General features: G+C 39.5%; 1 protein-coding gene across 3 annotated transcripts; it reads right to left on the bottom strand.

Annotated features, from left to right (window-relative positions):
- Positions 1 to 682: 682 nt before the first annotated feature.
- Positions 683 to 23336, bottom strand: PWWP2A (PWWP domain containing 2A). Of its 3 annotated transcripts, none has more exons than XM_063292475.1 (3): positions 22613 to 23336; positions 12938 to 13902; positions 683 to 3050 (listed from the first exon to the last, which is right to left on the bottom strand). In XM_063292475.1, the coding sequence occupies exons 1-3, from the start codon at positions 23269 to 23271 to the stop codon at positions 3037 to 3039; spliced, it is 1638 nt and encodes a 545-aa protein (XP_063148545.1). In that variant the 5' UTR covers positions 23272 to 23336; the 3' UTR covers positions 683 to 3036. The 3 variants fall into 3 exon arrangements, with proteins under 3 accessions (XP_063148545.1, XP_063148544.1, XP_063148543.1); XM_063292474.1 differs by having other exon boundaries at positions 12191 to 13902; positions 22613 to 23332; XM_063292473.1 differs by lacking the exon at positions 683 to 3050 and having other exon boundaries at positions 11072 to 13902; positions 22613 to 23332.
- Positions 23337 to 25398: the final 2062 nt, after the last annotated feature.

The raw sequence follows: 25398 nt of genomic DNA, 5'->3' as shown, positions 1-25398 counted from the left end.
CAGGCATGTATGCTTGAACTTATGTTGGCCTCAGAGTAGTTTAGTGATCTGCATATGGAGAGTATAACATTTGGTTCTTTGCCCTGATCAGATCACTTCCTGGCCTAGGTAGCATTGGCTGCTGCCTGGGACCTCAGTGGGGTGAACAAGAGCATTCATATGGCCTGTCCCAGATGCTTTATGGATCCAGGTGGATTCTGGTGGGCACTTGAGTAACTACCCACAGCTTGGCAACGGGAGACTACTTGGACTCTCAATGGGATTGCGTCTGAGAATTCTCCAATCCCTATCTACAGTGTCTGTTTCACCAAAGTTTTCAAGGTATCTAGCCCATTAAATGGCTTAACCACTTAACACTGACACAAATTAAATTACAATTGTAAGCAGACTAGACCAGAGGATAATGAGGAAAGTAATACCATCTATTTAAAAAGCATGGGGAGACATGTGTTCCCCTGCTGCAGAAAGATTTCACTAGGTTTGGCGGCAGTGGAGGGAGTATTCCCTCCCCTAAACTCTAGAAGTGCCATAATCTACATTGTTTAGAAATCCATTGTCTCCTGTGGGAATTCCTGTTAGATAGTCTGTTTAACTTTACAACTTTCATTCATTAATCTTTTTACTGTCAAAGAAGCAAACAGATGAAGAGATGGCAACATTGCTTGGGATAACTTTTTAAAAGTGCAGAGAAAACAAATCAAGGCTTTATTTGAAAATATGGTACACAACAATTCTTGAATATTTAACTTCAGGCAAAACTGTAAAAGTTGAATAATATTTTTCCTTATTCAAGTCTACCAAATAAAGGAGGCATGGTGACATAATATATGGACATAAAAGGTAATATGGAGCAAAGCTTAAATATTAAGCAACCAAAGAAAAAAGTGAAAAGCAATACATACTTCTACCACTAAAATTTTCCCTGACAGCATCATCTCAAAATGAAAAACAAGGTGGTTGCAATTCAATTCTTCATGAGCAATATAAAGTAGCCATCTTGTGTCTTTTTCAAACTTAGCCCCTTCTTTTTTACACATAAGGTAGACTGTGGCTTCTCCACATATTGAATTATGGTGGTAAAATAGGCAGAATCGGTGCTCTTGAAGAAAAAAAATTAGAGCTCTGGCTAACAGTGGGATGTTGTCTATGCAGGCACTATTGGCTCTGCCCATAATCAAATATGTACCCTTGTTTGTATAGCTTGATACCATTTTCCTGAGTAGAAACTATCACTTTGTGCCATGGTGACCCCCTCAAGCTTTATGCAACTTTTCAAGTGAAAACACACCATTTTAAATTAAAAAGATGCTTTTAAAAAAGCATTTTTCCCTCCAAAGGCAGACAACACTGCATTATCTCATTGCAGTATCTTTTAACCTCCAAATTAGTTTCTAATAATCTTTTTGAATGAAAAATTGTGAGAAAAGCCTACACCATTTCTCTCTCACTTTAACGTCAGTGAAAAGAGTACTGCAGAACCTTTAAAAGTCACCAAATTTTTTCTGAAAAGTGGCATAGTTGAAATTACTATTAATCATTGTTATGTAGGGGTTTTTTTTAAGTAGGTGCTCTGGAATCTTTATAAATACTTTTTAAAAATGTTTTCACAGACAATTATTAAATTTTTTAATATAGACTTGTATCATAATAAACATCTTTCCCTTGCTTCAAATGCTATTTAAAATATAAATCTGTTGCTAAATAAAATAAAGAGGGAAAGTTATGATTGCAACTTGGAAAATATGAATTGGACACTTGCTGTATTTGCTGGAATATTTTCTAAAATACATAATTTTAGAAAATATTTTTCTTATTAATGTATTTTAATATCCTACAAGACTCAAATCTATATATTAGAAGGCATCCTTGTATTGACATGAAAACTGTTAATTATATCAATCTTTATATTGTGCATTTATTTTGACATCACTTTGTCAAGCTAACTGGTGAATCTTGCTGCTGATTCAATTGTTTGCATACTTTCAAAATGAGAAGCAGTTTAAAAATACTGAACAAGTAACTCTTTTAGGCTGTCAGTGTAATCCTGTGAAAATTTGGCATAACCTGTTCTCATTGAAATGTGAAAACATATTGCTGTTAAAAACTCAAGTCCTGTTGAGAACAGATTTGAAGCTTCCTGGGACAGGAATCTGTGTAAACCAACTAATCTTAAAATGCTAAGGAAGTCTCAGTGGAACATGTTAGTTAGGACTAACTTAATGTGCAATATACCACTGTGCTAGAAAAAGACATATCATGACTTTGGATACCAATTACTATTCCATCTTAACCATACCTGTTCTTCGTGGCAGATACTGCTAGATGAACGCAAGCAGATACAAGATCTGTACACTGATGCAGCCTCCTTCACTGCTCATTTTAAAAATGACCCTCTGTTCTAGCCAACAAACTATTTCCAAAAGGGATGGTCTTTGCCATAATTACTCAAGGTAGAGTTATTTATTCTTACCCTTGCTGCTTTCTTTGTGGAAACCTTTGTCTCAAAACAAATCTGTCAGTACTTATTAACACAGCTGAATTTGGACATGCTTCCAGTAAAGGGTTACAGCTTGGCTAACACCTGCACTAAAGAGTAATATTTGTTAAGATGTAAAATGTAACACACTAAGAACAAAAGTAAATATTCAGAATTTTACAGCCAACTTTCCAGATGTCTTGATCAGTTGCCGGTGCCCATTCAGACAATTGCATTTGAAGAGTAAGAGTACACTTTGTGATTCTTCATTCTGGTACTTCAAGTGGTTCCTTCTGTGTTCATGTTGAATAGGCTCCTTGGCTCATGCCTTATTTATTGCAAAAATAGTTTATAAAATATTGTCAATATTTTGGATTTGAAATTAAATTTACAATACATACAGATCTTCCTGGAAAAGGGGTACAATTCTTTTTTTAAAAGTATCAGTGTACACCATGTTCTGGATTTCAGAGGAAAGTGGCATTTCTGGTGTATGTAATTCCTGGTTAGCTGACGGTCTTCATGCCAGTGCAAAAGAGTTCTATAAATACAGCAGATGATTAATGTCTCTGAGCTGAAAAAGAAAAAGTATGAATTAATAGTGTAAGCTTATTTCCACATGTTCATACTATTATTATAGATCAGTTTTTAAAAAATGGATATGAGCTTATTCCACTGAAACAGTATTGCAGAAATTTAAACTCAATATGAAAGTTAACACAATGTGTCCTTATCAGCATTTGTTTAACATATTTTATAACCTTTATAAAATAATTCCCTAAGACTGGTCAGTACAGGTAGTCTTCACTTAATGACCATTTGTTCAGCGACCATTCAAAATTATGAAATTATGAAAAAATGGCCTTACGACCTATGCCCGAAATTACGACTGTTACAGCTCCCTCGCAGTCACATGATCAAAATTTGGGCACTTGGCAGCCCGCCTGCATTTAAAAACTGCAGGGGAGCTTCAACTCCCCCCACCCTACCTATCTCCCCCCATCTCTGCCCTCTTGGAAGCCTTGCACCCTGCCTTGAGGGACAGCAAGCCCAGCCACGCTGCGCAAGGCCATCTGGAATGGCTTGGATTGGGGTGGGTGCTTAGGCTAACAATGGGTAAAATGCACTTAACAATGGCAAGGGGAATTGCTAGGATTGCCATCACTAAGCGATGCCATTTTACTATACAACTGCATGGCTTATCGACAGATATTCCAGGCTCAATTACCATTGTTAAGTGAAGACTACCTGTATTCCCATACTCCACAGAAAAGTGGAGATGAGTGTGCTTTGAAGACCATCTAGTGAGTTTGTAGGACAGGTAACCTCCTAACTTATTGCACACATTTAAAATACTACATTGCATCAGGTCTCATTTCTGAGGCATACCATCAGTGATAAAAAATAAGGGTTCTCATGTAATTGGATTTGTTAAAAATGAAAAATATCATTTTTCTTGCTTAAATCAGAAGTCAAGAAAATTACCATATTTGATAAGATAGTCAAAAAAAGATTTTGAGGGCCATATAACTTTTCGTATTAAGATGGACAATCAATGACAAAAATATTTAACTATATCAGAGGGAGGTAACCATCTAAGAGGCAATTAAATTATTCGGCAACATGGACATTAAAATAATATTAAAGAAGAATAAGGTAATTGCAGAAAAGCTGAAAATAATCTTTGTGGTTGCCTATTACAGAATTAGTAGAGCAGATACTCATGTCTAAACTGCAATTTTTAGGAAAGCAATTTGAGGAATTAAGGCAAATATTTGTGACCAGGGATTATATTCTAATACACATTATTACGCCTCCAAAGCTGGATCCAGACTATTATTCCCCCCAAAGCTAGATCCAGATGGTATCTGTGTTAGAGTTCTTAATTCAAGTATAAAATGGTTGATTTTTTAAATAAAAATAGGTGGTACTACCCTAGATTGATTGTATTAAAACAACTGGGGAAAATGGTCAGCATAATGCTAGAGTTAATATCTAGTCTGAGAGATTGGTGGAAGAACAAGTCTTGTAGAAGAAAAATCAACATTATCTATTAAAAGGTAAGTTTTATCCCACTAACATCTCACAAATAGAAAGGAAAGAGATGGTAAATGCGTGTTTAGGTCAGGAACATACAAGTTATTTGTGGGGGGGGGGCACACTTGAATTTGAGAGCGTGTGTTAGGCACGCATTCAAAATAGCCACAGGGAGACCTGCTTATCCATCAAACGGCACCCATTGTAGGTATTTGTAGTCACAAAACACTTTGCTAGAAGGTGAATTGGATCCCTAGGAAGCTCTCTTCCATCCCAGTGGGGCCCAAAGGCACGGGTGCAAATTATCATGATGCTTGGTGCTCACCACATCATATTGTCTGTCTTCTGATAGATTTCCAAAAAGCTTTTAACAAAGCCTCTAATCCATGTTTGAGTCTGTTAAATTATAGCCATTGTGACCATAGCATCTGATCCAAACTACAGTGAGGCATGTTATCATGCCAAGGAGGCAGCTTGCATAATTTGCATCATTTATGTGATATGATGCATGTGGCATTCCCCCCACCCCTTGATACTTACGGCCATGACATGAAAAGGTAACTCTTGGATTGACAGAAGCCTGAAGAACAGGTGGATAAGAATAAATGTTCAGTTCTCCCAATGGAGAGATGTAGACAAGGTCATTACTGGAGCTTATGCTTTTTAAATTATCTGAAGTTAAAAAGCATTCAATAGGATGATGAAAAGTCTCAAAAGGGTTTCTCTAAATTGGAGGGAAAATCCTTATTAAAAAGTGAGGTAATTCATATTTGGGTGGAAACTCCATCCATGGAATCTAAGAGAATGTGCTGGGGATGCTTTAACAAAAACGCTGACTCAATTTATGACTGCCATGAGGATGGTGAATTCTGTTGGTAATACTATAAAAAGGGTGTAAAGAGCAGCTACCAAAATGGAAAAAAAGCATTGCAACATCTTCCCTATGAATAATATATGAAACTTTTAATTCGTTTCAACCTAGAACAAAACTGAGTGATACATAAAATGTGGAATGTGGAAAAAGACATGGAGAAAATTTATTCTAATAATCCAGAGTCCTCTAATACAGCTAAAATGTAGGAGATTTGTCCTGAAAGATCTTGCTCATAAATTAAAGTTTCAGTGAAGAGCAAGTAGTTCAGTATGTCTACTTCATCATGACAAGATCTGCTAGGAGAGCATCATCCATACAGTTACATGCTTTGAAATAATTTGTGTCAGAATTTGTGAGGTTAGCCATGATGCCACTGTAATACTTGCACTGATGTGAGCAATCCGAAACTCCTATATGCAAAAACAGAAAATTCTAAAATAGCCAACAGAAATCCTGCATCTAATGATAATTTTTCTGTATCTTCGGCTCCAGCAATAGACTCCCTAACACACTACATTATATAGCCCATAACTACTGAGGTATTAGGCTAGTATGACACTGGAAGCAAGGAAGCATAAGCTGGGGAAAAAAGTCACAAAGTTAAGACAAAATCTGCCAAGAGTCTCAGCTTGCAGGAGAAACAGGCATTAGCACTGCAGGCAGAGTAGTACGCTGTACTATGACCAAGGACAGAGGCGTTATATTCTAGAGCTTCCTCATTACAGTACTACTTCATGCTGCTCAAAGTGGGAAGAGCAGCAATTATATTTGTTCCAACTACTCCAGGAGACTGTCCACGATGAAGGTACACGCCTGCAAACCAGGCCAGCTGGGAATGAGAAAGAGCAACGGGGACACTTCTACTTTGAAAAACTAGAATGTCCAAATTTCAGACAGTACTGTTAGGAACCACTACTCTCAAAAGGATTTTAGATAATGAAGCTATTGGAAATGAGGAAAGTCATGACTGCAACTTAGAACATTAGAAGACCATACCATACCGAAGAAACAAAAACCTTCATACAGGCTAGATTTCAGATGAACCTTCCTCTGTGATTAGTAGTGGCTAAATGATGTATGTTGCTGAGGTTGCTCCATAGAGTCAGTCCTACTTAATGGGAGAAACAGCAAAGAATTCTGATTTAAGATGTCTAATACCGCTATAATTAACATCCTATTTTTCAGCCTCTCTGCTTCTAATATTCTTGTACTAATACCAAATGCCCTTAATTTGATTCACTGATGTTCACTTCATCACTTAAAGAAGAAATATTTCCTATGTAAAAATTAGTAATTCTTTGGCTAGCATAAAGGAAACCCGTGTGACAGATGTATGAGAGAAAATACAAGATTGCAGTTGACTTGACCTTATCTTGGGTTGCTCCACCATTAAGAATGATAAACCTGTTCCTCTTTGTATAGCCCTGTGGTTTAATAGCATAAGAGGAGCCATGGTGGATCAGACCAAAGACCTATCTTATTTTTTTATTTTTATCCCACTTTTATTATTTTTATAAATAACTCAAGGCAGTGAACGTACCTAATACTCCTTCCTCCAGATATAACACACCAGCACATTCCTGTTCCCCAGGGCTTGTTTTCAGATGTTTTTGATCCTAAAGGTATATAGCTGCCATTATTAGCATGGTTAAAGGGTAGCCTTAACTTTCATTCTTTTGTCTAATTAAAACTTTAAATCCAGCCCTGGTAACAAGATTGATTGTCTCCAAGGCTCGAACTCAGTTTGGGTATGTGTGTGTACATATATAAATACTTAAGAGTTTAAAATGCACACAAGTGTGTGTTATACTGTCTAGTTCAGCAAGGCATGCAGTTTGTTCTTGTTGGACTGATGGCAATGGAAAAGCTTAGAACATCCCTCCTGTAGAGATCACTGGCAAAGTGAATTGCTTGCCTAGTCCATTAAGATATTTGTGTTTTCCCATTATAAATTCAAAGCTTGCATTTTATCTCCTTTCCTAAGCAATTTGCCATTTTTATTGGGCAAATTTAGATAGACAAATTAATCCAGTGGTCACTAAAACAAAACCTGAAAGTACTCAATTTTAGTTCAATCTAGTGTTGACCTATTATTCATAGCTGGATTACTATTAAGGCATGAGTGGAACTCTTTATGTATGAACTCATTCCAAGCTACTGGTGTAATTCCATTACTTTCCATATTTAATTGTACTTCCTTGCTGCCTTTCCAGTTGCACAGGAGTATCATTTCATTCACTGCCAGCTCCTCTAGATACAAGCTCTGGCCTATTTATCATTTCCTTTTCCTTTTTTTGAGCTTGGAACTAGCAGTTTTCTCATTTCATTTAAATTAGTGTGTTATTATATTAACTACTTGACAACTCTCAATGACGTACACTTGTCCTTTCCCAAGTACACTTTTGACCCAACACCAGGCTCCAAGGGGACTCATTTACTGTGCAGATTAACATGCAATAAAAGGTTGTTAAAATAAACATGCTAGCACAATCCTGATTAAAACATTTCTATGGACAAATTATTAAGGTCATAATCCAAAGGGTCATGCACATACATTCTGTGTGCTAATGTTACTTTTATTCTAAAGATTGCTCTAAATATGTGTGATCATTAGGCCATAGATTAGCTAAACAATAGCATCTGAGAGGAATTATGCTAAATCTGACAAATGCCAAGTCATTTTAAGATTTCTTGGAGTTAGGATACACATTATGCTTTTCTTGATTTTTAGCTTGCAGCCTGATATAATTAAGACATAAGCAGCGTAGTAGGAGGATTCTGGACTTGGCCCAGAGAAAGCCGGCCTCAAATCTCCACTTGAATATACGTAACACATAAAAGTGTAAAAGGCAAGTGTGAAAGAAATATAAACACATATTTATATAAATTATATATAAATGTAATAGATATTATATACACTAAATATAAATATGTAAGTTAAGTAAGTTATTTATACACATTTATGTTTTTATTTACACATGGAGCTCACTGGGTGACTCTCCGAGCCTCACCTACCTCATAGGATTGTCCCCATGTTGTTGTGGGGATGAAATCAGGGAAAACTCCACTGTACCTTGGGCTTGGGCTTTCACAGAAAAAGCAGGACATAAATGAAATCGTCAACTTAAAAACTGAGATGAAATGAACAATAGTTTGAGAGCTTCTACCATAATAAATGGGCAATTTTGAAGTTGTACAAGATTCTTCATTGCTTTTGCTGAAGTAAGCTAGTGTAGTTTTGATTATAGTTACTACAACTATGCAGACTAAAAATAGATCAATTACAAGTTGCATGAAAAGCTTCTCTTTAATCTGCCAACAGCCCTATAGAAGTTGTAATTCAGCAAACCAATGCAGCAAGTCTGTGCAACTAATTTCCACTAAAATGTGAGCATACAACTTGTGTAGGATTGTGGTAAGATTCTCACAGTAAGGTGAGAGACACTTCAACTTACGTATGAAGGGAATTAGTTTCGCCTCATTCATACTGATGCAAGAGCACAGTCACTATTTCTTTCATTAAAGAGATTGCTGAAATGGCATAAGAAATTGCCTTAAACAATTTGTCCAATATGCTACGCAAACCACAAGGCTTCACAGAAGCTGCAGTAGTCCCTGATACCAAGTTTAATCAAAAGATGTAATCAAATTGTACTTTATCTGAGTTTGTATACAAAGAACCTGCTCATGAAAATTGTATGTTATCCTATCAGTCTCCTCTGCAGCTTCTTCAGCCTCTGAAAAGCTACATGGGCAGTAGGGGTGATTAACCCCACATTACGGACCCACAGAGCTGTAATTGAATGAAAATCCACAATATTCTGCATGAGAAAGGCACTTTCTCCTCAAATGGCTGGAACTCCAAGCCGGTGTTTATTTCATTTTGATCTTCAGCAGTTGCTTTCTCCCTCCCAGTCTAAGCATCATCCAGAATAAATCACATTAATCAGCTTGATGCCTTGCAACAAACAGTGTGATATTCATTACATATTGTATGACATCTATACGATTTAAAAAAATTAACCATGTAAATGAAGACTTTCATAGGACATAAAATGACATGAAGTCATGGCCAAGGGCATCAGAATGCCATTAACAACTCCAGAATTCAAACACATTTAGAACAAACTTTTTAAAAGGCACCAGTCTGAAGCAGGTTATACAAGAAAAAATATTAATAAATTCCTGCTTGATACTGGTAAAGTTGTATATTACCTTCCATACTGTAATCTGTGAGCAGAACAGAGAATTTCATTTTCATAGCAAAGATGCACAACCCAGAGCCACGTGGCTCCTGCAAGCCTTTGGTATGATCTAGAGACCTCCAAAATTGTTTTTTTTTTAATGTGGCAAAAAAAAACCCTGATTAGGGAGTAATCATATCCATTATCTTTAATTTTCAGTGTAAATGAAAACAAGTCAAACATTTATCCTGTCCCCAGCCTAATTCTTGGGAGTGTACCCCCAACACGCCACTTCAAGCCCATTCCTTGTCTTGGAAAAAATTATGCATTCCTGTTCTATATTGGAAACAGCATTAATTTGGAAGATAAATAGTTTAAATTAGCTTCTTAATTTATTAGAAGAACTGGTTTGGAAATAGGATTCCAAGGTGGAAGGAGCAAGCATCTCGTTGAGAGTACTTCCATAAGCTAGTATTAATGTTCAACTTTGACCATGTCTGAAGGGTTAATCCATCCATTACAAATTCAGAACAAACTTTCAGATTGTCCACAGCAACCCTAAGCCGAGCTATATTTTCAAATTTACTGACAGTGTATGTTAAAAAATAATCCTGAGCACAGCCTGCCTTTTAAAAAAAGACATAGCATGTTTTGCTCATTTAAATACTACATTGGTTTCTGTTTGCAGGAAAGAGAATACACAGTACAGGACTGAAATAGGACTGCATGCCATTTTGTGTGTTCTTTAATTTCAAAAAGCACTGGCTGACTGAATACAACTTTATTTCTCAATAGATCTGGAAATTTACAATAATTGATTGTGAGCTTTGTCAAATGGAGTTCCTCAGGAAAGCAGAGAAACTTTCTAAAGCGTATTTCTAAAGTAGGTATACAGCAACCAGTTTAAAACTCAAGTATTTTGGAAAAATTGAATAACATTTGATTATAACGAGAAACATACCTTAGCATCAAACAGTCACAACAGAGCTTTTAGTCATTATTTCTTTGGACTCCATATGTTAGCCTGATTTTCGTTTGTTTTTTGTTTTTTAGAAAATGTCTACTCATAAAACTCAGGTGTAAATTTTTGGGCAATAAAATTAGGCCCTCTCATAGCAGTTAAACACCAAGTAGCAGAGTCTGTTGCACAGAAGCACGCTATCTAGCTGAATTAACTCCATTTCACTGCCCAGTGCAAAGCATGAGACAAGCAGAATATCTGAGAGCAGGAACATTCAATAACACAGGTGGGAAATATCATCTAGGAAGGTACTTCTTGCAGAATTACTGATAAACATTTATGGAAACAATTGAATTTATAAAAATTAGAACTTCTGTTATTTTGAGCACCACTATTTTATAAGCAGCTAATGAAGCCAGTTTAGTTAATGTTGAGCAAAAAAAGAATTATTTCCTTCAGAATATCTAAGAACTGCATAAACAGACCAGCCTCACTTCCTGATTTTTCTTCAAGGCTTTTTGAGAAACACACACAAATAATTAGATTTAGTCAATTTTATTTACATTTTTGTACATTTCAGAGCATTACACAATTACATTTTCCATATTTTCTGACCTGCAAACAGATACCTTAAATGGAAATATTTAAAAAAAATATGCAGTTTGATACATCCAAATGCAACAATTACACATCTGACAGTTCACAAAGTGTAATTTACTGGGACGTATCCTAAGGATTTAAGAACAAGTAGTCAGGAAAAAAAATCTGACTAATTATTTACACAACACAAAATTCTCAAGCTAACCCTCAGAACAAGTGTCCTAGGAGCACCCTCCCCTCCCCAACAGGAAGTTATATAATTCACACCTAATGCAGCATTAACAGCCCTTGACTCCATACATGGAAGGACTGTCCAGATCTGATGTGAGCAACTGGCTTTCTCTTAAACTTGCCAAAACCTGAAGTTTGTATGTTTATCCATGGGTGCATAGCATAATTTCGAGCATTTGAAAAGAAGAAGTGACCACAGACTCATTTATTAACGATCAAACAAGTCTACCGGAGTTCCAGTCAGACTGTTTTCTAAAGGAATTAAAGTGGCCAGCAGGAACAGAAGCATTTTTAGGCATAGGTGACCTTTCTGGGCCCACCTACACTAGTAAAAGTAGTTTGGGTAAAACTACAGAAATAAAGCTTACGAGTGAGATAGGACCTAGGATTCTGCATTTAAGGTGGACTATCCAAGTTAAGCCTGCAAATTCCATCTCTTGGATTAATTTCCCTCCCCTGCCCTCTCCCCTTTCCACACTGAAATGGTATATATAGTGGGTAGAAACTAGTAAAAATTCCCTGCAAATAAACTGCTCTTCAGCTGAGGTTATGGCTCCCGTGCATGGGGTGGGCAAAGGAACTTTTAACTTTTACAAAAAAACATAAAGAGTTCTCTTGAAAAATACTGAGCTCTCACTTTAGGTTAATCTGATTGCATGTACAACTTTGTTAAGGTTAACTTTCAGTCAAGACATTGCTACAAATGGAAATTTCAGTATAAAAAGCAGCCAACTGAGTGCATTTTTGTGTGTGTCTAATTGGCCCAAGTCCTTCAAAATAGTTAACTAGGTTAGACATTTCATGGAGCCTCCACATTTCTTGCCTACCTTACTTTGTTCATGTTTCAAACTGTGTCAGCAGGGCCCGAACTTCAGGAGTTAGCTGCTTAGCAGCCTTGGCTGCTTCTGTAATGGCCTTGCGGTAAAGACCTTTTCTCTTCTTATTAAATCGCGACTGAAAATTTTCTAAAAAGGGGGAGAGCTGTGAAAGAGCAAGAAAAGATGTTGTTGGGGACCCAAACCATGAAATACGAGCTTCCTGTCGGACTAAAAGGCCATTATCTTTTCGGCTCACAGTTATAGTAAGAATACGGGCTGGCCACCATGGGAAGCCATATATCTTGGCCCAAACAATGTCTCCTACACATATGGTCCTGCCATCTGGTGTGACACATTTAGAGACATTTTTTGAAAAGACTTTCATTTTCAAAGAATTACTGAGCTTTTTCTCTTCCTTTAAAGAGGAGGAGGTGGAGGAGGAGGAGGAGGAGGAGGAGGAGGAAGGTGCATGCATGCTGCCTGGAGGAAAATCAAAGCTTTCAGTAGTGCTACACTCAGAATTGGTGGACTTCAAGTCATCTGTGCTATCACTACTACACACTGATGCACTGGAAGAGTCAGATTTCTTTTTATTAAGGGTCATGTAAACTGTAATATTGCTTTTGCTGCCTCTCTTGCCCATGGTCTGCTGTTCATCCTGATCAACAGGTACATGCACTTCATTTGTGTCCTGAACCTCACTGTTGGCCTCTTCAGGACCTTCTGAGGGGCTCTGATTTTCTGAAGGGGCCTCACCTGCTGAGCGGGTAGACGAGCAGCGAGACTGGGGCTTAGCTGCCATCTTGCCACTCTGCAATTTCTCCAGCCCTGTCTTGAGAGAGGAGTCATTTTCTTCATTTCGGTACCTTTGTGGCTTGAGACGCAACCGTGGAGGCAGGGAACCTGAGCTGGTGTTCTGAAGACGCCGTGTGAAGTGGACCTTTGAATGTGCATTTTTGGAAGTTGAAGTTGCACTCTGTTTCTTTTGTGCCTTTTCTTTGGCTATTTTCAAAACTTCTCTAGCTTTTGCATGATCCATGTTTTTGCTCTGGAGAACTTTTTTAGTATTTAATTGAGTTTTTGATGTATTTGCTTGAGTGGGAACTTTGACTACTCTGCTTCGGCTGTGGACAATATTTGCAACTTTGACCATAGAATTCTTTTTCTGGCTTTCATTCTGACTTTTCCCATCAACTTTATTATCAGTTTTAATTTTTTTATTCACAGTAGTTATGCTCTCATTTCTTCGTTTCCTAGTATCCTCATATCTTGAGGAGTCGCTTGCATTGCTGCCCTTCTTAATTTCTTTCTTTTCTGCAACAATACTGTTCTTACATTTGTCACATAAGACCTGTCTGGGTCGTAGTTTGATAGCATTCATAATAGAAGTGGGTTCCTCCCTGTACAATTTTCGCTTGGGCCGCTTAATTTTTCGAGGTGGAGGTTGAGGTATTGATTGGTTATATGTGTCCCTGATAAACAAAGGAGGAGGGTATGGTGCCCCCTCATGGAAAAGGGGAGGCGGCTTGGAAGTCCACAGGCTTTTAGCCAGGCTAGGTTCTGATGGCTGGATGGGAGAAGAGTCTGTAACTACACCGTTAGCTTCACATTTCACTTGTGTCTCATCTTGGAATGGTTTACTTTGGAGCTGCATGGTTTCAGGTTTATCCTTGTATTCCCGTTTGGGAAATATAGTCACAGGAATTCCATGAGGTCCAAACCTTAACAAGAAAGAAACACACAGTTAACCACAAATCTCCATTTGTCACTTTCTAGTAGTTTATATGAGGATCATTTTGAATACCATAATATACTAGAATTTAATGGGCATTCCATATGGTTCAACTGCCTCTTTATCACACATGAGGACTGTTCAACTTTGTCTTGAATGGCTTAAAAAAAAAAATCAAGAGTTTAAATTTGATGTTCACATTTTCTTTGACTTTATGATCTAAGGCAGTGGATTTGAAATTGTCAGTCCTGAAATACCACTTTGTGCCCTGATCTGCTTGTCCAAACCCCATATGAACTGGGAGAGAATTCAAATGGTAGAGGACTGTGACTGAGTTTTGGGGATGTGCACTGCACAACATTAGAGATAGGCAAGCTCTCATTCAAAGAAATTGCTTTTCTCATTAGAAAGTGCCAATTCACTACATGATTATGCAGCCCATACACAGGCCCAGTATACACAAGACTCTTTCTGGCTGCATCCTGTATATACAAAACCTGAGAACTGAAATACTCCTTTCCATTCTATCCTGTAATAACCCAGATGACTAACAATGAAAGTCTAGTCAAAATGTGTGGGCCTCTCATCTGTTTTCAAATCAATATAATCAGTTCAAGTGAAGAACACAAAGCACACAATCATAAATGATTTAATGACTTGAAATAACTTTGCTTAATAAGCAAAGTGCTGTTTGATAGTAGCAACATTTTATACCTACACTGGAGAATTATGTAACTGGCATAAAAATTAGTTTGTCCAATTTAAAATTATTTCAGAGTATTGCCTAACAGCTTTGTATCATTCAACATGATTTAAACAAGATCACTTGTTTCTCTCCTAATATTATGTAGTAGGTAATATTACCTACACAGGAATTTCCAAACTGGCTGGGACATGAAGAAATTCCATGGGATCTTTGTGATAAGAATTTTTTGGAAACTTAGCATTAAAAAGGCAGTGATTTTCAAATGAAGATCTAACAGACTGGGAAGACTGGGCAGGCTGATGGGAGGAAAGGAAGTGTTGTTAAGTTTGGCAGGTGTGTGGCAGGAAGACTGGGGCTGGGCAGGATGATAGGAAGATTGGCAACAGACCATTGCAAAAATGGGGAGGGGACAGTGGAGGCCTGATGTATACTTTGGGGCATGTACAGATAGGGAAGCTGAGGGTCTCGAAATATTAAAAAGGGAAAGTGCTACTGAGATGTGGAATCCATGCTCTAGCATATGTTACAGGATAAGAGAGGTACTGAGATGCTCAGCTGAGACTGCCAATTATTAGATATTCCTAAACTACCCATCCTATTATACCTCATTGACGGAACTATGAACTTAAAGAACCAAGTCAGTATTTATTGCTGTACTATCAATGTTTCGCTTTAAATATGGAACTTTTGCTATTCTTTTTATTTAGAAGCATTAAACCACTATAACTGAATATATATTTGTCTCCTTATAAAAATGTCTTACTGAATTTGTCATACATATTTCCATGTGAAAGTTCTGCTGATTTTCAACATCTCAAAACCAATGTTGAAAATGTCTCCTCCATCCCAAACATTTTAGACTTCCATCAGCCCAATCCAGCATGATCAGTGATGATGGGAGATGTAATCCAAATTAAAAATATATACTGAACTCTCCCGGCACAATCTAGACAATGCCAAGCACTTTTAAAGTTCCAATAGAAGATGTATATTTAACTTTTTCATTGAAATCAAGAAGGCTTAAGGCTTAAATTTGCATTGATTATTCTCCCTAACATTAGAAATTCAGCTGATTTCTAGCTAACTTACCAATTTGATGTTGTACCTTTTTTGGAAACCTGACAATTGTGAGGAAATCTAATAATGGACTATATTTAATCCACATTTCAGCTCTTTTCAAGGACATCAGACTGTCATTCAGCTTCTCTATGATTAGATCTATCGAACATATTATATTTTATTACTTATTTTTATGAACTCCTGGGCTGGGAAAATTGAAATTAACACCTGAAAATGACATGCCAGGCCAACATCTTATGGGTTTTTAGATCTGTACCAACATACAATAGCTTTTGAACAGTGAGCCACAACTGCTGCCAATGTACCTTTTTCAGCAGAATTCAATGCAGTAACACAGAGATATCAGTAATTTCAATGTCAAGATGCTTTCATAGAATTCCAGGCTAATAGTTAGTTGCCATATTAGTTTTATACATGTACCAAAAAAAATAAATAAATACAAACATGTAACTTCCCTCCTCCCAGGCTCTAACTGCTCTCCTCCCTCTCAACAATCTGTATTGCTGCCTTAATTCAAGACACACCTTTCCCTGCTTCTTTCCTACAGCCATTATTAAGAGGGGCAGAGTAGCAGCTATTTCATGGCTTGTAGCAGACCTGGTAAAATAACTATTTGTCCCAACTCTGCTTGCTTTGGGACACCGCTTTATTTATCCTAATGGCAAACTACATACTGTTGTTAGGAATTTAGGGCGAAGAACTACGCTGAATCAGGAATTGGATTCTAGTACTTATTGTTCTACCCTAGGCAGAATCCTGCAAAACTGAAACCAAACTAAAAACTCCAGAACACTAAGGCGGTTCCTTTCTGATCTTCTTGGCTGGGAGCCCAAGGGTTTTCACACTGCCTGTGCACTTTTCCCCCTGGAGAGGGCCCCCTCCTCCTCCGCCAGTGATCTGTGTAACAACTATGGTGCCTGTGGCTACAGAAACTTTACTTTTGTTTTCACTAGACACCTTATCCCACTTGACTTTTTTAAAAAAGCGCCAGCCTCCAGCATAGTGCTTTATTTGTAGCTATGTCTCTGGCCCAGAACAGGCCCTCTGGAGTAGCAGAGAGCATCCTAATGATGCAATTCTCCTAGCAAATGAATGTTTTGTGGCTGGTCCTACCTACCATTGTCTTTCCTTAGCCTCCCTTAACATTCCACTTCGGGAATCTGAGTTTCATCTGTGATACTCCTAAGAGTCATCTGAACCTACAAAAAAGATGCTTAAATATTTCTTTGCAGGATACTTTTGTAGCACAGTTCTGTAACTATTTGTATATTCGTTGTTTTAAAAAATGGGAGTTTAAAATTGCAAACATTCAAGAGAGAAAACAAGCCTAGTGTAGCTCAGGTATGGAAAAATGTTCCTTCCAGCATCCTTCACCATTGACCCTCTTAGCTGGACTGCTAGAAGTGAAGGTCAGCAATATCTGGAAAGACAGGTACCACTGTTAGAGTATCATCTTAGCCAGAGAATTCTTACACCGATTCAGTTATGCAAGTCACATGACAGGCTGCTACCCTGGCAATGTTCTAAGGTAAGGTGGGCAACCTTTATTTTTATTAAGGGCCACCTTTGGGGAAGTAACTTGTTCAGGCCTCCATTACACCTCTACGGTAAAAGGGTTGAAGCAAATGGTAAGAAGAGCCACCATTTGTCTTTGCCATTCTTTTCTTTTTGGCTCTTTCATCCTTCTCATATAGCTGGCTGCTGGGAAAGATAAGATTACCTTTGCTAGAAGTCTGAACTGCCTGCTTACAGAGGGCTTTGGAAAGTAAATTTAAGGAATTTTGTTTTGTTCTTAATTCAGAGTCATCCTGAATTATGTTAACCTTTGGTCTGCTAGTAACTCCAGCCCCAAAAAATCTCTTTATGAAACCAAAGTTTCAGATGACCACTAAGCAGCAGGATGAGAGGGATGTTACACAAGGACACAAGCCACACAGTTAATATAATTCAAGGAAGATAATCTGGAGTTATTCTAGCAACCACATGGTACATTCATAATATGGTAAATCACACACATACTAGCTCAAGATACATGGATATATCAAAAATAGTTACGGCTGAAAAAAAAAGTATATGGATTTGAAAGCCTGTAGCGCTTCCATACTGTATGTAATAGCCATCCATGCAAAGGACTTGGGGGGAGGGAAGTATCTGTGAAAGCAGAATGTCTGTTAAATCCAAGTGGGATTTTATACTTGCATATTCATGTATTGTATATATGCATAAAATGGTAAATGGGATTCTATGCATGTGCAGAAGCATATAATATCAAGACAGCTTTGTCTATTGCATTTGAAGTCTTCTTAATTGAAGGTTTACCATGCCATTAAAATCTGGTATCTAAACTTGATTATCTGAAAATTAGAATTACCTATACGATAGTGTTACAAAATATATATTTGATATAAAATTGGCTAGACATAGATAGTAAGGCTGGGTTGAATAATGCAGAGATTGTTTTCCATCACAAGCTGATTTAAGAGAACTTAAACCATATGCAGGAGACAAAGTGGTTAAAGGTTTTGCACCAAAAGACAGTGTTACAGTATTCCTTGGTTATACTAGCCCTAATCATCAAGGTAATTATATATAAGAATTCTGTAATCTGAGATCCCTGAATGCATCTACAATTGTCAAAAATTGACAACATAAATTTCTTGGCAGTTTGAGGCAAGTAATGCATGAATATTGCAGTGTGAGCTTAAAATGACTTAATTTTTAAAAGGAACACTTAAAATTCTTCCTCAAAACTCAGGAAACATTAAATCAGAAAATCCTGGCCTCACAGATGCATGTCACATGGTCCTGCCCACTCTACCTCCACTGCCAAGCACACTGAGGATCCAGCCATCAAATGATTGTTCACCTTTTCATTTTAACACCTTTTAAGCACAAACTCTTCACTATGACTTCCACACAAGAATGTTTACTTAATACACATAGCAGCAAAAGACCATCTTTGTATATTATTCCAACCAGCTCAATGGACAAAAAAGGGTAATTCAAACCCACTCATTCTAAATTATATCACAATCATTGAAATGTAAAGGCAAAGTCATTTTTACTGCAATTTGAACAAGCCAAGATCATTTGAAAAACTTGTAGGTGTTAGGCACAGAGTTTTCAAATATCAAACCCCAAAGAGCCTTACTAATGTAAGCAAGTATGTTTGGTTAACTATGATGCCCTATGAATGTGGCTTATGAGGAATCTGTGATCAGATGAATATTATCTTAGCTTTGTAAGATAATGCCTTATAACAACGTGCTTGTTACAATCACCTCAATAATGTTATTGTTCTGTAGGTAAACATATGCATTTCATAAAAATGTTAAGCTTTAGTCATGTTTTATTATAAAACTGTACAGAACTGCAAAACCGTATTATATCTGAACTATTTCCAGACTTAATAACCTGGCACCTAAAAGCACCAACACACGCACACAGTTTCCTTAGCATCAGCAATTTCTCTGTGCCATTATTTTAAAAGATTCTTTCATTTTAAGTAGGTGGCACATTACACAGCAAAATACTAACATCCAGCATGATGTTTATTTCTAAGAATACTGCACCCACTACTTGGTTTTGAAATAAGTGCACAAAATAAGAAAGCTAAAATGAGCAGGGTGAATGGGCAGGAAGCAATCTCTCCAGGCTGCATTTTGCTAACAGGATGTTTTGTGATTTAATTTGAAGCTATAACATGCTTCAAATTTGCCAACCAGATTAAAAGCTGCATGCCCCCTGTCCTTTCCCTATCCTCTCCCCTGTGTGTGCGTGTGTGTCATCTATTTATCTATCCACTATATAACAGAACAGAGGAAGCTCAAAAAGCACTACTGTTCTTTGAAGTAAATGAAACAATAACACCTACCTACACCTATATCAAATGGCTTATCAACTAAGCAAGGAGCAGAGGCAAAGTTTCCTATCCTTTGTTAAAGAAGAATGTTAATGATAGCTGCAGAAACATCAGAGAGCAGACAAGCTACTAATACAACACTGTTTAAGGGTGTGCAATATACATGCTTGGTGTGAGAAACAACTTGCTGTTTTAATTTTTTTTTCTTTCATGGGTTTGAGTTTTGCTTTATCCAGCTAAACCAAGAGCACTGGTGTTACTGTTTTCCAACCCTACTTCAGCTCTGCATAGTTCCGATATCATACCTGCAAAAGAAAATGTAAGGTAAGACACTTTACCAGATCCATTAAGGCTATATATGCGGGAAAAATGCATGCACATTAGGTCCTAGACTGCTATGAATAAGCACTGCCTATATTTTCTCTTCTTCAAATGCTGGACTATACCTCCCACCAGCGTCAATGGCAGTACACGATCAATTCTATATAATATACTCTTTAAATACTTTGTGGACTATGACAATGTGTATACTGGAAATATAATTCATTGTACCACCCTCTCACACATCACAAGAACCAGCCTTCCTATAGCTGCAAGTGTTGCATAATTATTGTTCAATCACATTTTATAAACTGCTTACTATATACTCTGAAGGAGCTAGAAATAGCATTTCCTATATTTGTTTACAAGTAAGGCTATAAGAATGGTCATACTTCATATACTAAAAGATAGTAACCAATATGAAAAATTCTATACATTGGACAATTAAAGTATGTACCTGAAATTTTGGCAGGTAGTCAGAAATGTTTTAAGACTTTTGCTCATGCTACATGTTCTAGAGTTGATAAAACAGCCCAATACACCCACCTACCAGAAAACTAATATTGCTAGATACCACACTTCAAACTCCTTTAGAAACCTGGCTGACCCTCCAGGATAGACTCAGGTGAGATAAGGTACCAGATAGTGCCATCTGTTTAAGACAAGAGCCAGCATGGATCTATTTAGCGCCAGATAAAATATACCAATTACAAAAAAAAAAAGGGGGGGGGGAAATATATACATTCCATGTATGTGGATAGTGTTGCAAGGGAAAAGTCAATCACCTCTTATAACGAGCAATGCACCCTACATTGATTATATGCCATCAAGTCAGTGTTGACTCTTAGCAACCACATAAACAGACCTTCTCCAGGATGATCTGTCCCCAACCTGGCTCTTAAGGATTTCCATGGGTGCACCCATTGCCACTGTAATTCAGGCAATCCACCTTGCTTGTCATCCTCTTAACCACCGTGTTAATTTGCAGTATTGCAATTTTAAAAGGCTACTGTCCCCAACCACCTGTATCTTTTTCAATTCCCGAGTTCCTCCTTCCATTTTTTTTTAAGTAGCAGGCTTTCCAAGCCCTTTTGTATCTCACAAGGTTCCTTCTGCATGATTTAAATTTTTAAGCATGAAAGCAGAGACTTATAGAATGCGCCTGGAAATGCTTAGCCCACAAGAATGAATTAAAAATGCAAAACAATTTATGGTATAAATTGACAGTGGAGTCCTTGGTGTTCTCTGAGCTTGGTTGTTTTCCTGCAGACGTTTCATTGCCCGACTAGGAAACATCTTCAGCTAGGCAACATCTTCAGCGCTGGAAGGGAGTGGGGTTTGCTCTCTGTTTATATACAGTAGCTTGCCCTGACAGTGTTGGTGGGGGTGTTGCTCTCTTCTTGGTAGACAACACCCCTACCTACACCACCAAGCTCAGAGAACACCAAGGACTCCACAGTTCAACCCTGAGCTACAGATATTCTCTTAAATTGACAGTATTCATATTCCTCTTAGGAATTGAAAGATTGACTCACATGCTGAAGTTCTCAGAAATCCTGCTATATGACCTCAGATTCATCTTAGCTAAGATCTAAAGACACAAGCTGTTTCTTTCTGTAAATAAGGGAACAGGCTCAACCCTACCACATAGGGATGGATATGACTGATTTTTGCCAATCAAGTACACTATGGAAAAGACAAATAAGACTGCTTCCTCCAGTGCCATGTAATTTCTTTATGCATTTGGGTGTGCATGTAAAAATTAAAATCTTTTCCAAAGAAAGCTATAAGGTAGATGATATTGGGAGTGTTTACAAATATACTTCAACCTGATGAACTGAATTAAAGGGCATTCACAGAATTCTCTCATGCAAGTTCCTCAGAACCAGGACAATTAATGCTTATGCCTGAAGAAGTTACCTTGCAATATACAAATGAGTAGTTTTCATCCTGCCTGCAGGAAGGAAGCCTATATACACAATATCTTTCTAATGTGTATACCTGTATCAGGAGACATTCTATCTTTTTTTTTTCCTCCCAGCATAGCAACTGATCATTTCTGCAGTACTGTAAAACTAGGAAGGAAGGATAACCAAATGATGGAACACTCAAATACCTACAGCAACAAGGCAGGACAAACCTATACTGTTTGGTGAGAACAGTCTTTTTTTTTTTGCCACAGCTACAAGATGCCAGTATCCTCTCAAGCTCAGAGGCATGGAGAAAAATGTATATTCACACCATGTAGGACAGATGGTGGTCTTCCAGCCCTGATTGTACAATTCACTTCTTCACTTAAGTTAGAACCAAAGTTGGGGGAGAAGGAATCTAAAAACTAAACGAAGGACAAAAAGTTAATAATGGCTAGCCGTAATTGAGGTCGGAAGGGAAAGGGAGGCCTTCGTGGCTCCGAGTTGGGCCACGAGGCTACTCGCGACAGGCCACTCGCGCCCCCTTGGTGGAGCCAGGAAGCCCTACACCTCATGGCTCGCCCCACCTCTCTGTGCAGCCGCCCAGGAGACGATCAAGGCCTCGACTCGGCAGACACTACAAGGGAAAAAAAAAGAACAAGCAGCAGTAGCAGCAGCAGCAGCTGAAGGTTAGAGGAGTCCAAAGCCACTCTGGGTGACGAGGGCAGCGGCCGATGCGTCTCCTTTCAACAGCCTGGAGGTCCGGTGGGAGAGGAAGGACTAGAGCGACGACAGGGCGCGGCCGGGCAGCCTCGCTCACCTTTTGGAGAGATCCATGAGGACTCCAGAGAAGAGCTTCTCCCCGAACCGGAACGACACAACCAGCGCATCCTCGATGATGTGATCCAGGGTGACCAGCACCTCTGAGCCCGGCAGCAACAGCGTCTCCTCCTCCGCTGCTCCGGCAGCCACCGGCTCCACAGTCACCGAAAGCTCCGGCTGCTTTGCAACGGTTGTGGTAGTACTCGCGGCGGCGGCAGCATCCGGCTCCTCCTCCTCCGGCCGGGGCGGCTCCTCCCCGGGCTCCGGCCCCGCGGGGCCCCCAGCTGCAAGCAGCGGCGGAGGTACTAGCGGCAAGCCGGGCTGCGGGGACTGCTCGTCTTCCTCTTCCCTTTCAGAATGGCCGGAGAGCGCCGCCGTTAGCGAGCGCGGCTGAAGAGGCTCTCCCACGGGGTCCGGATTGGGCTGGGCCTGCGGCAGGTCTCGGGTCCCCGCTGGGCTCTTGGGCGGCGGCGGCTGCTGAGCCTCTTCGCCCGGGGCTGGCTCGGGATCCTCCCTGGCGTCGAGCACCGCCGACTCCACGGCGGCCTGAGTGCCGGCAGGGAGCGCGTCTGCGCCGGCTTCGCTGCCTGGCATGGGCTCGACCTCGCCAGCTCCCCCATCACCCGGCACCGCCGCAGTCGCAGCCACTGCCGCCATTTTCTCTGGTGTCGCTTCCTCCTCCCTCTACCAGCAGCAGGATCGATAACCGTGGCCTTCCTCGCCCGCCTGCTTAGGGAGGGGGACACCGCCTACTGGGGAGGCAGGACCTTGCTGATTCTAAGCTCCTATTGGGGACGGGAAAGATCCATCAAGCCTAGATATAACTTCCCATTGGTCCGGAGAGGAAACGTTGATGTTGAGGGCAGGAAGAGGAAAAGAGGGCGGAGTTCCCGGTATCTGTGTCGACAAAGATCAAAAGGGGGCAGGTTAATGAGCAGCTCTTCTATTTGTGGGGGGAAAGAAGAGCCCGCCCATCTCGAGGAAGCGTCTCATTGGCCCTGCAAGACGTCTAGCGAAATGTAGGTTTCAGAGGAGACTAGCAGCTGTGGTCGCTTCCTCTTTTTTCCTCTGGATCTGCGCCGGAGTGGGATGCCGTGAAGGAGATGCGAGAGAACGGAGGGACGGGCTTTCCCCTTCCCCGAAGCTCGCTTGATCTCGGGCTTGGGACGGCCAGTCAAAGGCACAGCGTTGCAGGAAGCCCGAACTTCCAGGGTGCTTTGGGAGGGAGGGAGCCCGGAGCTGCGCTGTAGTTAGAACACATGGAAAGTGCTCTGGGTAGCGTTAGCCATGCCAGCCTCAAGAGGGCGGGGAGAGAAACCCTTTTTAGCGTTGCCCTTGGGCCGTATTGGAAAAGGTGGGCTCTGGAGAGGGTGGGAACCGGCGTATGTATGGAAAGCGCTGCGCCTGGACCTGGGAGCGTGCTCAGTTCGGCTGAATGGAACAGTTCGCTCGAGTAGACGCCTGGGAGCCGGCTGCACAACGGCGGAAGGAACGGGAGGCTTAGGGCCCTGATTAGCATGGTTATAAATCCCCAAACTGGGAAGTATCTAATTATCTAAACCTTCTGTTGTTTTGGTTTCTCTTCTTCACAGTCCCTGAAATGTTTTATTTTTTTTTTATCCCGCCTTTATTATTTTTGTAAATAACTCAAAGTGGCAACATACCTAGAACTCCTTCCTCCTCCTCTTTTCCCCACAACAACAACACCCCTGTGAGGTGAGTTGGACTGAGAGAGAGCGGGACTGGCCCAAAGTCACTCAGTTGGCTTTTCATGCCTAGCTGCAGGTGATCAGGAATTTTTCTCTTTGCTTTAAGTTTTGTAAAAGATGAAGACATAGAGTTAATATAGTCTGGTGGAACTAAAGTTAACTGTATCAAAAGCTATTGATGGCCTTTTCCCTTTCAAAATGCATTTAATATTAAGAACATGGTTTCCAGGTTATTTTGGGAGTTGTGTTTTCATGACATGATTTCTTATGGTTAACTAACATGCTGTACTCAGTCCAAAATTCATGGATTATGCAATACCCTAAGATATTATCTAACCCACAGGCTGGCTTCTCACAACATGCTGTGGTGAACTGGGGTTCAGTGTGTCATGCAAACCCAGCTGGAAAGTGCAACACACACATACTTGATGAAGGAAAGGCTACATCACTGTGCCTATTTCAAAGAAGTAAATACATATCCAGATCACGTTATGCTAACCCAGCATACCAGCTGCGCAGTCCCTGCATAAAGGGACCTAAGCCTCATAAAGAGATAGAGAGCTAGTTTGGTCCAGTGGTTAAGGTGCTGGGCTAGAAACCAGGAGACTGAGAGTTCCCACCTTAGGCATGAAAGCCGGCTGGGTGACCTTGGGCCAGTCACTCTCTCTCAGCCCAACCCACCTCACAGGGTTGCTGTTGTGGGGAAAACAGGAGGAGGAAGGAGTATTAGGTATGTTCCCTGCCTTGAGTTATTTATAAAAATAAAGGTGGGATAATAATAACCCTCCATTAAACAATCATTCTATACTCTTCATCTTGCTTCAAAGGACAATAATTTCATAGTTACAATAAAATCTTAAACATTATTGTAAAAAATCTTAAAAATTATTGTAAAATTACAATAATTGGCTGAATATATAGCCCTTATTTCATACCATAGGCGACTTTTGGGAGCAATCATGCTGGAGATATGATGCTCTTGTTTTAGAAGATACTAAGTATGCACGTCCAACTAGGTAGCAGCCCCTGAACCCTGCTATATACTAGGGCTTCCAGATCTGGCAGCATAATTCTG

The sequence above is a fragment of the Candoia aspera genome, chromosome 2 (genome assembly GCF_035149785.1).
Source record: "Candoia aspera isolate rCanAsp1 chromosome 2, rCanAsp1.hap2, whole genome shotgun sequence".
NCBI lineage: Eukaryota > Metazoa > Chordata > Lepidosauria > Squamata > Boidae > Candoia > Candoia aspera.
This window is presented reverse-complemented; position numbering and strand designations above follow the sequence as displayed.